Raw genomic sequence first — 13,824 nt, 5'->3', positions numbered from 1 at the left:
TCCAAGTGTGTTGCTCAGAATAGACTGTAGCCTCATGGGATCTCTGAGCTCTTCCTTCTGCCTGCAATATTTCCCCTATAGGAATCTCTTCTTCATTTTTTTCAGGTCCTTCTCAACTGTTTCTTATGCTACCAGGTTACTCTATCCAAACTGCAAACCCTACTATCTTCCTACAAGCTTGCATCTGCTTTACTGTTCTGGGGTTTCCTTTGTGGTTTCACTTTTTTTGTTGTTATTTTTTAAAGATTTATTATATATATATATATATATATATATATATATATATATATATGAGTGATCTGTCTTCATGTACACCAGAAGCAGGAATCATATCTCAGGAAAGTTGTGAGCCACCAAGTGGTTGCTAGGAATTGAACTCAGGACCTCTGGAAGAGCACCCACTGAGCCATCTCTTTGGTCTCTGCTGCTGATGCTACTGTTGTTTTGAGAGGGTTTTCTCTGTGTAGTCCTGGCTGACCTGGAACTCACTCTGTAGACTAGGTGGGCTTTGAACTCACAGAGATCTGACTGCCTCTGCTTTTTATATTTTCTCATTATCTGCCCAAAGAACAAGTTAAGGGTAGAGGGTTTTATATTTTGAAGGATTGTTTTGATTTGTTTACCACTCACTTAGCATGTAAAAGAGTATTTGGTATACAGTAGGTGCTAAATAAATATCTGTTGGTGTCAAGTGCTGAGGATAGAACCTACAATGAAGTAAACAGATACTCATTGAATTGAATAATTGAGAAGTTTCCTGGTGGTCTGCTAGGCTCTTTGGCTACTTAGAACCCCCTCCTCCCTGCCACATTCTGCACCTAATATTTTGCTCACTGAAGATGTGTAGGGGGTTAGTGACTCTCAGGGGAGAGTCTAAAATTCTAAGGGAGTCCTTTTTGCTTTTCCCCATAGTACCAGTATGCCTTTTTTTATGCTCACCTCACAACTTTGACCCCATTCCGAAGAACTTCCATGTCCACGGAGAATCCACCATTGGCATGAGCCACAAGATTGAGATCGGAGAATTCAGCCTGGAAAAGACAGAAAATCAGTGATTTGCCTACATCATGTAAGTGTAAACATTCGGTCTGTGGCCCAGGCAGAATGCCTTCTCAACTTACTTGCTCTACTTTAATGTCAATTTCTCCATGGATCTTCTTCCCTTTGAAGTATTTTGCCCTGGGGAGAAATATAGAAGGGCACATCTGTCAGTGTTCAGATCTCAGACATGAGGACCACATCCAGGTTGGTCCCTTGATCCCCCTTCAGTGCTGGTACAGAAACCACATAATACTTTAAAATTGTAATAGTTTGTAAAAATTAATCAACAATACTTTGTGAACAATAAAGTCTAGTGTAATATCTGTGGAAGTGTGTAAAAGACATTGTAAAAGGCCATAAAGAGCAGGCATGTCCCAAAATATGGTATCTCACCACATTACTATTCTAAATGTTCCAGTAAAAGCTGTGGAAAAGGTGTTGTGTCAATTATAACAGACTTTGAACTGCATGGAGGTCTGTAAATAGCTAAGAACCTCAGAGAGTATAAATATATGACTCATGCCTGTTGTGTGATGTGTTCCAGTGCCCATGTGGTTCTTGGTACTTATGTCTGCAAGGGTCCAAAGTGACTCTCTGTTCTCTCCTTTACCATGAAGCAGAACCTTGATCATGGGTGTCATCTGCTATGGGTGGACAGTTGTGTCTGAATAGGAGCTGCCAATGGAGAGATGCAGGCTGTGACTAGTTGTAAAGAAGCTGTAGCCAGCAATGATGGGGGAGGGAGGAATGCATCTGAGAATGAGGGGAAGCCACAAGAAGAGGAGCAGGGCAGCAGCAGCAGGCACATCGCAAATTGCTTTGCCATTGTTTCCAGTCCCACCCAGCTAAGCTCAGCTTCTAGCAGCCTTCTCTCCCAGGCTCTGGATTCTTACCAGACAGGCTTCTTCACAGCAGTTCTTGTTCTGATTTTTATGGAAGGGATATGAATACTTCTAGGAATACTGGTCACTGACATAGTCAGTGACTCTGATACATGTATATTGTGTAAATGGGTTCTGTTAGCTTCATTGATGAGCACAACAGGACTCAAGAGCAGCTGTTTCCTTTTTCCTCTGTGTGTCTCTCTTTGATCTCTCTGTCCCTCTGTGTCTCTGTCTCTTTTGTGCCTCTGTCCCTCTCTGTGTCCACCTCTCTCTCTCTCTCTCTCTCTCTCTCTCTCTCTCTCTCTCTCTCTCTCTCTCTCTCTCTCACACACACACACACACACACACACACACACATTAATACTGTTTCTTCACGAACATTGAAAGAGAATCTTTTAAGATCTTCTGAGGGCTAGTGAGATGGCTCAGCAGTTAAGAGCACTGACTGCTCTTCCAGAGGTCCTGAGTTCAATTCCCAGCAACCACATGGTGGCTCACAACCATCTGTAACAGGATCTGATGCCCTCTTCTGGTGTGTCTGAAGAAAGTGACAGTGTACTCATATACATAAATAAATTAAAAAAAGATTTGCTGGGTTTCCATTTATAACTGATAGTAAATGTGGATGATACCCAATTTCTATTTCTAAGACCTATTTCTGGTCTCATGGGGGTATAAGCGTGTGCTGAACAGTTTATACCAACTTGACAGTAACTAAAATCATCAGAGAGGAGGAAGCCTCAATTGAAAAAAAATGCATCCATCATCCCTTTTCAAGTTTTCTTTTGTTGACAATAAATATAGTGGCTACTTTAGTGTTCTACTCAGGATCCTCTTTGGAATTAGCAATTGTGGTCCTTTTAACAGCTCCTGGATTTGTTTCCATTGGCCAATGTGATACCTAATATCCTTCTTTCCCTGGCAAGGTCTCACTCTGTAGTCCTGGCTGGTCTAGAACTTGCTTTGTAGAGCAGTCTGGCCTTGAACTCACAGAGACCTGCCTGCCTCTGCCTCTCACGTAATTGGATTAAAGGTATGAGCACCATGCCCAGCAATTCTTAATTTGTTGAGCTTAGCTCCAGATCTATTTCTGGTCTTGAAGGGAATATGAATGTGTGCTTACTAGTTTTATGTCAACTTGACACAAGCTTAAGTTATCTGAGATAAGGGAACTTCAACTGAGAAAAATGCACAGGGCTGTAGGCAAACCTGTAGGGCATTTCCTTCATTAGCAATTGGTGTAGGATGGCCCAGTCCACTGTGAATGATTTTGGGTTCCAAAAGAAAGGAGGCTAATTTTTTTCTTGTACTCTTTGGTTCTACCACTCAGGGTTTTTTTTGGGGGGGGTGTTTGCTAGTATTGAACAACCATCACCATGTCTTGAGAAATTGAGGAAATCAAGGACTTTTCTGCTCACAGCCCAGGAGAAGGATGCAAAATCCATCAAGATCAAGATTAAGAAGAACAAGGATAATGTGAAGTTCAAGGTTCACTGTAACTCAGTCCTTGCAGACAAGGAGAAGGCAGAGAAGCTGAGGCAGGCCTCTCTGAGCCTCCCCCCGACCCTGCAACCAGTTTGGCAGTAAAGGAGCTGAAATGAACAAGACCTTCACATTTGATTATTAAAAATACTGAAAGGTGAAAAAAGAAAGAAAAAGAAAGGTGAGGCTAAGCAAGCAAAGGAGAGCAAGCGAGTAGCACTCCTCCATGGCCTCTGCATCAGCATGTGCCCTCTTTGAATTCCTGCCCTGACTTCTTTCAATGAACTGTGATATGGAAATGTAACCCAAAGGAACCCTTTCCTTTTCAACTTTCTTTTGGTCACAGTGTTTCAACATAACAATGATAACCCTAAGAAAGAAGGCTAGCCTCTTTTCCTCATTCTGGGCTGACTCTGAAGGGCCATCCCTGCTACTACAGAGCACTCCCACCCCTTGAACAGCTGAGGCCTCTAACCTGATGATCACTAGCCTTTCCTATGCTCTTTACTCATTACAGTGTTGACCCCAAATGCATACCCAGTTAGGCCTTCTGCATAGAAATCCCTGAATAGAACATAGAGACTGTTCCAGAAAGTCAACCTATAATACTGAGCCATAGGAGTCAAACTACATAAGAAGACTCAACATGGTTCTGTAGCTGGTATCCAGTTCCCAGTTGGAAGTGAGCACCCTTAGTGGCAGGACAGCCCAATACATACTATAGCATGCAAATTCCTCTTAGGCAGGTACAGTTTGTGCTGGAACCTTTCAGTGGATGAAACAATGATATGGAACATTGATATGGATCAATGCCATATGATCTGGCAGGCCCTATGACTTTGGGCAAAGGATGGATACAGATTTTTTTCTCTTGAGTGATGAAGACCTTGGGTGTTTGGGAGCAGCAGTGACTTTTCGTGATAGTAGACTGCAATAGGAATCTAGTGGAGGAAAGTGAAATAGCCTTGACACTTGACAGATGTGAGGGAAACAGTAACCAGATTGTGGTAATTGTTAAATGGCAATGGTTAACTGTAGAAAAATCGGTTATAACCACCAACTCAAGGCAAAATATGAAAGTCAGAGGAAGTCCCTGGCTCTTTTTAAAGAAACTTTAAGGTGTAGTTACAGAACGAATGGAAGGGAGGACTAGGCTCAGAATTTAACTTTAAGTAGGGTAGAACTTCAGAGAAGGGTGGTCTAGCTCTCTGCCACACCATGTTCAACCCTAACAGGACAGGAGTGGTATTCTAAGGCCTGAGACAAGGATACATGCATGGGTACATGCAGTTAAACATCCTGACCTTACAGGCCCACCTGAACCCATTGTACCAGCAGAAGCAGTTTACTCACCCTTACTACATAGACAGCTTCCCTTTGTTTGGGAAAAATGCAGAATGCCTTAAGAGAACTAGGTACTTTATAAGTCAATGCCGGGGGCTGTAGACATGGCTCAGTGGTTAAGAGCACTGACTGCTCTTGTAGAGGTCCTGAGTTCAATTCCCAGCAACCACATGGTGGCTCACAACCATCTGTAATGGGATCACATGCTATCTTCTGGTGTGTCTGAAGACAGCTACAGAACTCATATACATAAAATAAATAAGCCAATGCCTACCCTGCTCAGGATATACTCCAAATTACTACTCTGGAAAGCTGACCAATAACTAGATCCTGTTCACAGTACGTCCTCCAGACCCAGAGACACCCTAATGTTCATATGTGTGACTGATCACAGTGAGATTAAGAGCTAGTGCAGAGGAGAAGTTCAAATAGAAGTTTCTGGGGTTGGGGATTTAGCTCAGTGGTAGAGTGCTTGCCTAGCAAGCGCAAGGCCCTGGGTTCGGTCCCCACCTCCGAAAAAAAAAGAAAAAAAAAAGAAGAAGTTTCTGAGATGGCATCTCCATGCCCCTACCAAAGCAGTAAATCAGGGCTGGGTGTATAGCTCAGTGGCAGAACACTTGCCTAATATGCATGGAGCTCTAGGTTTAAACCCTAGCACTGGGGGCAAAAAATCAGAACAAAACAACAGTAAATTGAAAGCATTCTGGGGGAGATGGTAGAAAATGAGGCAACTCAGAAATACCTAGAGAGGATTCAAGGGCACTTTTCTCATCATATCTCTATTGAACTAACTAGTTGTGTCTCTGAGGAGACAGAGACACTGCAAATGTCACCAACTACTATTTCTGCTTGCAGCAACCGTGTTGGACATGTTATTATTACAGATCAATAAGGTATGAGATATGGCATGGAGCCATCAATTTGGCAAATGTACTTCTTCAATTCTGATTAGAAGAGAGAACCAAAAGCAGATCATGTGGCGTGGACAATATCTGTCAATGGTTTTTTCCTATACAGCACTCTGCTGTTTCTTTCAACCTACATTATAATATAGTTCAGAGGAACCTGGAGCATCTGGACATCCCAAAGAATATTACACTGGACCAGTACATCGTGTAGATTATACAAGATGAATAAGAGATGGTTAGCATATTGCCTTGATAAGACACATGTGATCTGATGTGGGGATGGTAGCACAGCACTCAGAAGCCTAAGGCAAGAGGATCATGATTTTGAAGCCAGCTTAGGCAACCTAGTGAGTTCTAGGCTGTTCTAGGGTACATATTAAGAGAATGTCTCTCAAACATCAAAAGACTCATGAGCTTGAGTGAGCAGTAGAGAATCCATTCAAAGACACAGGGACATACCATATTAGTAATATTTCAGGGATCCAGTGACCAAAACCATGCCAGACCAACATTTACAAAGAGTAGAGCAGAGTTTTGAATTTCAGGCCTTTTACTGTAAAGAGAGCCACCAGGCAGGCTTCTTTCAAACTCTGGAAGCATCATATTCTACACCAGGACCCAAGTTTCAAGTGATATGTAAAGTTATGATATGAGTATGGATTAGTGTATAGGGGCTCTGTGGCAGATCTAAGATGTAGTGCAATATTTGACCTGCCAAGTCTTCTGATACCAAAGGTGTCAGAAATGGAGACAGATGCATAGTGGAGCCTATGAGAAGCCTAAGTATGAGAGTCTTAGGGTTCTGGAGCTAGGCCATACCATTTTCAGTAGGGGCTTAGATACATTTATGGTTGCTGTTTTTGAGATATGGTCTTACTATGTAGCTCCAACTCTTTTGGAACTTGCTATGTAGCCCATGCTGGCATCACACTAGCAATTCCTTTACCTTAGTCTCCTGATCTGGGGTTACAGGCAAGTGCCACTATGCCTGGCTCAATTTTATGCCATCTGAGAAACAGATTCCACTGTAGTATTTCTCTCTGATAGAGACAGAATGTTTGACCACAGGATACCAAGTGACTGTGAACCCAGAACAGCTCATTATGAGCTGAGTCAGGCCACACCCGCCAAATAAAGTCAGATATTTATGAGCAATGTTGAATGGTTTGTATGGTTGTTTAAAAGCCAGGAAGGAAAATGACAAAAAGATCATGACAAGGAGGTCTGGGACATAGACTGTGGGTGAACATATGGAAGTGGGCAAAAGGGAAGGATCCAGATCTTTTTACTGTGTGCTAACACCCACCAGGCTTCATCTACCATGGAAGTGGTACTAGGCAACCAAGTAGATAGGATGAGTCAGCCAGATGATGTCAGCCAGCCTCTGAGCCACCCCAGTGCTAGCAGATGGGCGCACAAATGAAATGCCAATAGCAGCAGAGATAAAAGTTATGTGTGGAATCAACTTTCCAGTCTTCCAGCAAGAAAGATCAACATTGAATCTTTGATATGACACCATACTTCAAGGCTAAGACTTGGGCAAGCTGACTGCATTGGGCTTTTTCTACTCTATAAAATATGGTGATCTGTTTTGACTAGAAATTTCCACGTGTGGTTTGCCTTTTTATTTTCTAAGACTAGCAAGCATCACTGTCCAAGGGTTTAAAACTATACTTGATCCCCAACAGGATGGGATCCCATATAACATTGCAGCAAACCAAAGGACACATGTCATAACAAAGTACAGGAAGGCAAAGTAAAGATGTTACTATGAAATCAACCAGTGAGGTCCCATACCACACCACCCAGAGGCTGTTGGCCTGAGAGAATGAAGTCATAGTTATGACCTCATTTTGGAGTTGAGACCATACAAGAATGGACATTACCGTCCTAAAAGCAGTGGAAACCCTCAGTCCATGATTATTGTGTGTGCTATTCTCATAGTAGGTAGAGTACATGAGTCTGGGAAGTCAGAGGTCATACTGGGAATGGCCCAGCTTACCATCAATCCCAGTTATCCACTCTTAGAATCTGTGCTTCCTGTTCCCTCAGTATTCTGCAAGTTTAGAGGTCCTGGTTCTCCAAGGGGCAACCCTGCTACCAGGGACACAGAAGGAATCTCATTAAACTCTAAGCTATGATCACCACCTGTGCACTTCAGGTTTCTTTTGATAACTAAAGAGAAGTCACTAGCAGAAGAATGTAACATTGATAGCTAGGAAGTAGGAGGCAGGGCTGTTGGTTTACAGTGAGGGCAGAAGTGGGCACATTTGGCACCCAGACCACCCACTTTGGCATCTGTTGGAACTCTTTGTTCAGCTTTCGTGGTAAGTAGACAAGAAGCAGCCAGAGTGTGAGTCAGGTGTGGGGACACAGGCTCAGGGATCTCTCAAAGATGAAGGAATGGCTCACCCACCAAGTAAGACACTGAGACCAACAGAGGTGCTAGCTGAAGGTGAAGGGTCTGTTTCCAGGGAAATCTATCTAAGAAAAGAAGCCACAATAAGAAACACAGATTATATAACCCACAATATACATATTTACATAACTCATGCTATATATACACACACATATATATTATATAAGACCCATATGTTTTATGTCAAACAGGATTCAGATGTGCCTTATATAATATATACCACATAAAAGATATATCATACATGTGTCTAGGTTGTATAACAGAATATACATAAGGATCCATATACAAGTGAAATTAAAGTTTCAGCTGGGCATAGTCCTGCACATTGGTAATTCATCACTTGGGAGACAGAAATAGGAAGATCATGAGTTTGAAGCTAGCCTGAGTTACATAGCAAGGCCCTCTCTCAAAAATTAGTTTTGGTAAATAATTACCCTTATTATATGCAATATAATTTTGTATGTCTTGTTCCACTTTATTCTATTTTGTGAAGAAAATCCTATACTTGTAGGTATATTATAGAGTATAAAGTCATTATATAACACGTGCAATATGTAGTTCATGTTGTATATAATATATTATACATCATATATTATTGGAATAATAGTCTTATATCAAATAACTGCTTACTATGTAAAGCATACTCTGTTTTCTGTTTCATTTATCATGCTTCATGAAGAAAGTGGCATGCTGGTCATGGGCAATAGTTGGCCCACAGATTGAAATACACAGGAGCAACTTATCTCTAAAAGAAAAGAAAGATGGAGTCCATGCCTGTAAATCCCAGGTCTTATGAGGTAGGGGCTGCAGAATTATAAGTTTAAGGCCAGCCTGGTGCGCATAGTAAGACTGTGTCTTAAACATTAAAAATTTAAATCCTCTCATCTTAAAGGATGCAACATTAAAGCACAGAGGCTCAGGATGAAAGAAGAGTGAAGACTGGAGAGATGGCATCAGACTATACATACATATACATTTATTTCAAAATTGTCAAATTCCTCCTTTATTCCAACCTGAAGTCCTCAAAGCTTGCATGGTTCTGAAGGTCTGCAAGTTTATGCAGAGCTCTGTTCCCAAATTGAGCCTGGTATACTTAGGCTCTCCTTCTGTCCACGTCACCTAGCAGATGCTAAATGAATATTGGCCAAATTGTCTAGAAGAAAAAGACTGAAGGAGCTGTTGCAAAAAAATGGGGGCTTTGAGGATGCTGAAGGAGAGGGAGAATAACCTTTTGCTGAGTTCAATAAGTACTCAATAAATGTTTTCTGGAGATTAAATAAAAAGAAGGTATTGAATTGCCATTATAGAAAGGGGAATGGATATCAGTATTCAGTTGAGAAACAGGGGGCGGGGCAATTAAATAACCTGTTTATAGGGTTGGAGCAGAGAAGGAATGTCTATCAATATGTAGTACAGGCCTCAATAATGTTTGTTGACTTCAATAAAGCAAATGGAGCCCAGACGACAGTGCCCTGGGGAACAGCTTGTAGTAAAGGAATTCTGAACTTTGTTCAATATATATTTTAAAGGTTGCTAGAGGAAAGGTGAAGAAGCCTACTGTAATGATAAGAATGTGGTTACTCGAACAGAATACAGCAAGAGATTAATAAGTACTTTCTGGATTAACGGAAAAGGGGAAGAACCATTAGGGAGGTAGCTACAAAGTGTCTGTGTGTGTGTGTGTGTGTGTGTGTGTGTGTGTGTGTGTGTGTGTAGAGGAAGGATCTAGTCAAAATATTGGGGGAAAGGCTAGAGAGATGGCTCAGTGTTTAATAGTAATGACTGCTCTTCCAGAGGTCCTGAGTTCAATTCCCAACAACAACATGGTGGCTTACAACCATCTGTAATGGGATCTGATGCCTTCTTCTTTTTGTTTAAAGATTTATTTATTATATATAAGTACACTGTAGCTGTCTTCTGACCCGCCAGAAGAGGTGTCAGATCTCATTACAGACAATTGAGAGCTACCATATGGTTGCTGGGATTTGAACTCAGGACCTCTGGAAGAGCAGTAGTCAGTGCTCTTAACAACTGAGCCATCTCTCCAGCCTCTGATGCCTTCTTCTTGTGTGTCCAAAGACAGGTAGAGTGTACTTATATACATTAAATAAATAAATCTTAAAAAATAATGGGGAGGAATTGGACTTCAGGGGGTATGTTCTTCAAAGTATACAATATGTGCATATTAAATTCTTATGGGGATAAGTAGAAAAAGTTATAGTAAATTCAGCTAGTGGTAGGATTAGAAGAAAGGGAAGCTGAGGGAAGGTTCTTCCCAGGATAGAGAAGTGCTTAATAAATGCATCCCACATTCTATCACACACAAAGTGTGCAACAAATATCTATAGAATGGATTAAAGGGCTTAAATAGAATGGATGGCTCGGTAGGGGCTTCTGAGGGAGCCAAACCAGTAAGCAGATGGTACCCAGTAAGTTTTGACTGAAATAGATCTCTTGAATGTAAGCTCTTAAGGCAATGGCAAGGACTTCCAAAGCCCTGGAAAGAGGAGACTGAGGGTGACTCATACAGTTGATGCTCAGTAAGTGTTGACTGGCTTAAATAGACTAACAGTGTTTTTGGTATTGACAAGGTTGAGAAGAGAGGATCCTTAGGGTTACTAAAGGGAATGGGAAGGGTAAATCTTATCTACTGGGTTCTGGGTTAATGGAGCAACGCTTTTAGAGGGCAGGCTTCATGGCAGGGGCAGGTTTTCCTAGGGGTAGTGAAAGGAGATGTACTTCCAATAAACAGATACTGCATAGGTGCTGGCTGCATCCACTGCAGGAATCTGTATCTGAGGAGCATGCACAAATACACAAGATCTCCATAAATGCTCATGGGAGTCACTGGAGGAAAGGGTCTTTGGAGGAAGGTCATCAGACTGGAGTCCAGAGTGGACGAGAAATTAGTGTTCACTAAATTAGTTACAAATGACACTTGATGAGGAAGGCTAGGAATTATTTGATAAATGCTCCCTTGGAGGAAAAGCCCCAAATGGAAAGGGGAAGGGAATGCAGAAACTTGATCTAGTCAAACACAGCTCTCCTTTAATGCAAGGAAGATTTTTGTGGAGAAGACCTAGACCAGGTGTTCTGTAAATGCTAGAGCTAGGAAGGATGAAAAGAAAAGGCCTTTGACAACAGTGACCCAAATGGTGCCCACAGCAACTGCTAGATGTTTGAGTATTGGATTAACTCTTGTCACAGCCCTTTGTGGAGAGGTCTTTGGTTGGGTCATGCAAAAGGTGCTCAGTATATGGTGATGGAAGTACCTGAAGGAAAAAGTAATGGATAAAGGTTTGGGACTGAGATGGAGATTTTATATATATATATATATATATATATATATATATATATATATATATATATATATATATATATATATATAAATTTGACACTCAACAGATGCTTGCTGAATGGGAAGAACCTTAGAACCTTTATACCAAAGGAAAGAATCTTTAGACAAGGTTCACATTTTAGGGAACTAATTAATATTGAATGGATCCACCAAAGACCTTTGAAAAAGTGTCTGGACAACAGGAGATTCAGGAAGCACTCAATAAATGTCTTCTAGAGTCATAGGAAAAGGTCACTGAGGAGAGACTGGTAAAATGAGTCACACACAGAAAGCTTGAAAACCCTCACAGAATTCATGCTTGGAAAATGATTCATTTGAGGCAGGTTTAGGAATGGTACATGTCAAACATTTAATGCCTCTTAAATCCTTCGGAGCACGCACCTGGACTTGGAATACATAGAACGCATTCAGTCAAGGTTCATAGGATCCATTAGTCAGAGCTTGTGATGAGAAACTGGGGTGGAATACACAACAGGCACACTCAATCACTGCTTACAGACAAGTTTGAAAGGTCTTTGAGGAGGGCTCTGTGGTGGGAAATACAGTATCAATTGGATACAAGTCCACAAGATCCATTAGAGAGAAGGCCCAAGGGCAAGAAGTGAGGGTAACAGGGCGTGAATCAGACTCAAAACATGCTCAAGTAAGTCATTAAAGCCAAAGACCTCCAGGGAAGGGCTCTGCAGTAAGGTATAATGCAGGTGCTGAATAAATGCTTACAAAACTCATTAGGGACGAGGCCTTCTAGGCAAGAGTTCGACAGAGGAGGTAGGGCCCATTTGGCCCTTGAAAGCTTTCTGCATATATCGAAGCCAAAAGCTTTAAGGAATGAGTATTAAGAAGAGGTATAGGCAACAGATAATTGCTCCTTGTACCCATTTTAGTTTTGGGGGAGGTAAAAGCAGGGCTTAAAGGAAGAACTGGGCACAAATCATTAAAAGGAAGGAAGGAATTGGGTGAGGGGCCAGATATCAGGCACACAAGTGGCACTCGATAATTGCTCATTCACTGTAGAAACATCTGGGGACCCAGGCCCTCGAAGAGGCGCAATATCGGCTTACCAGTCGGTGTGCGGCTCGTCGATGACCAGCAGCACCCTGGCGGCGGCGCCCCCGCGGCCTGCGCCCCCAGAGCCACCGCCCACCTGCTCACTGAAGGTGGCGGCTGCAGCTGCTGTGGTCTGTTTGACCGCGTTAGACAGCGAGGAGAAGAAGCCACCGCCCCCCGAGGACCCGGGACTAGGGGCTGCTGGAGAGGCCACTGGAGCAGCTGTGGAGGCCCTCTCGGCAGAGGCAGCAGCGGATCCGGGAGTGGCCCCAGGGCTGGCGGCTGAGGGCGGCGGCGGAGGTGGTTGCGGGCGCTGCAGGTCTGTCATATACCCATTAGGCAGATTGGCCATGAAGTTGCTGTCCGACAGGCGGCGCCGCAGGTAGTTCATGGTGGCAGCTTGGGGCAGGGGATCCAAGGGGCAGTGGGTCGGTGGGCCGCGGGGGCGGAGCGCAAGGGGCTCAGGAGCACGGCGGCGCTCTCTGGCACGACGCGACTCCTCTGCTGCCCGCTGCAGACTGAGGCAGCGCTGAGGCTCTGCCGCCGCAGAGCGTATGGTCGCGCCTGCACCCCCCTATCTTGCACCTCTTGTGGTGCGGCCCGACTGGACTCACCGCTGCACGGACGCGACCAAGGCGGTGAGGTAGGGGAGTTTGGGGAGGGCTGGAGAGTGACGTCAGCCCGCCTTTGGTGCTGGGGAGGTGGTGGCGCGCGCCGGCAGCGGGGGCGAAGGCTCTGTCCGCGGTACTAAATCCGACAGTGCGCACGCGCCGCGCCGCGCTGCATCCTCTTCCCCTCCCCCTCTGATGGGGGAGGGAATGCGCAATTTGGGGAGTGGGAGTGGGGGTTCTTGTCCGTAGGGTCTGGACCCGTAGTAAGGCTCCTACTCTGTTTTTCAGCCTCCTCCTAAATCCTCAGGCTAACTTGCATTGTTACCCTTCCCAGATACTTGTGTTTCCAGTGTTGATTTTCACCTCTGAAGGCATTTTGGGGTTGAGGGTCGGGATAGAAGCATACTCGGAGGGGAACATAAAACTAGAAATTCTCCTTACTGCAGTGTTCCTGGCGAGATGTCTTCCACGACAACACTGTCAGGCAAAGAAAAGAGCACGGGGTAGCGTAAACATCACCAGACAGGCGGAGGTGGACACTTGGGTAGTGAGAGCCTGAAGGAACACATGGAATAACACAAATAGAAAAACAAGGAATGACACAGGGTATATGTACATCACAGAACACACGGGCATCCAGGTATATATGTAGATGTACAAGCCCAGGGTAACACACATGAGCATATTGAGCAATGCACGTTCAGGCAACACATTGACACACACCCAGAGA

General features: G+C 43.5%; 1 protein-coding gene across 2 annotated transcripts in view; it reads right to left on the bottom strand.

Moving 5' to 3' along the window:
• Syn1 (synapsin I) overlaps window positions 1-12,972 on the bottom strand; it is a 55,196-nt gene extending 42,224 nt beyond the window's left edge. For both annotated transcript variants that reach the window (NM_019133.2, NM_001110782.2), the window contains exons 1-3: window positions 12,498-12,972; window positions 1,122-1,179; window positions 940-1,031 (exon numbers count right to left, since the gene is read on the bottom strand). In NM_019133.2, the coding sequence (NP_062006.1) occupies window positions 940-1,031; window positions 1,122-1,179; window positions 12,498-12,874 (527 nt within the window). In that variant the 5' untranslated portion in view covers window positions 12,875-12,972. The remainder of the gene's footprint in view (window positions 1-939; window positions 1,032-1,121; window positions 1,180-12,497) is intronic.
• Window positions 12,973-13,824: the final 852 nt, after the last annotated feature.

Source organism: Rattus norvegicus, chromosome X (assembly GCF_036323735.1).
Source record: "Rattus norvegicus strain BN/NHsdMcwi chromosome X, GRCr8, whole genome shotgun sequence".
NCBI classification, from domain to species: Eukaryota; Metazoa; Chordata; class Mammalia; order Rodentia; family Muridae; genus Rattus; species Rattus norvegicus.
This window is presented reverse-complemented; position numbering and strand designations above follow the sequence as displayed.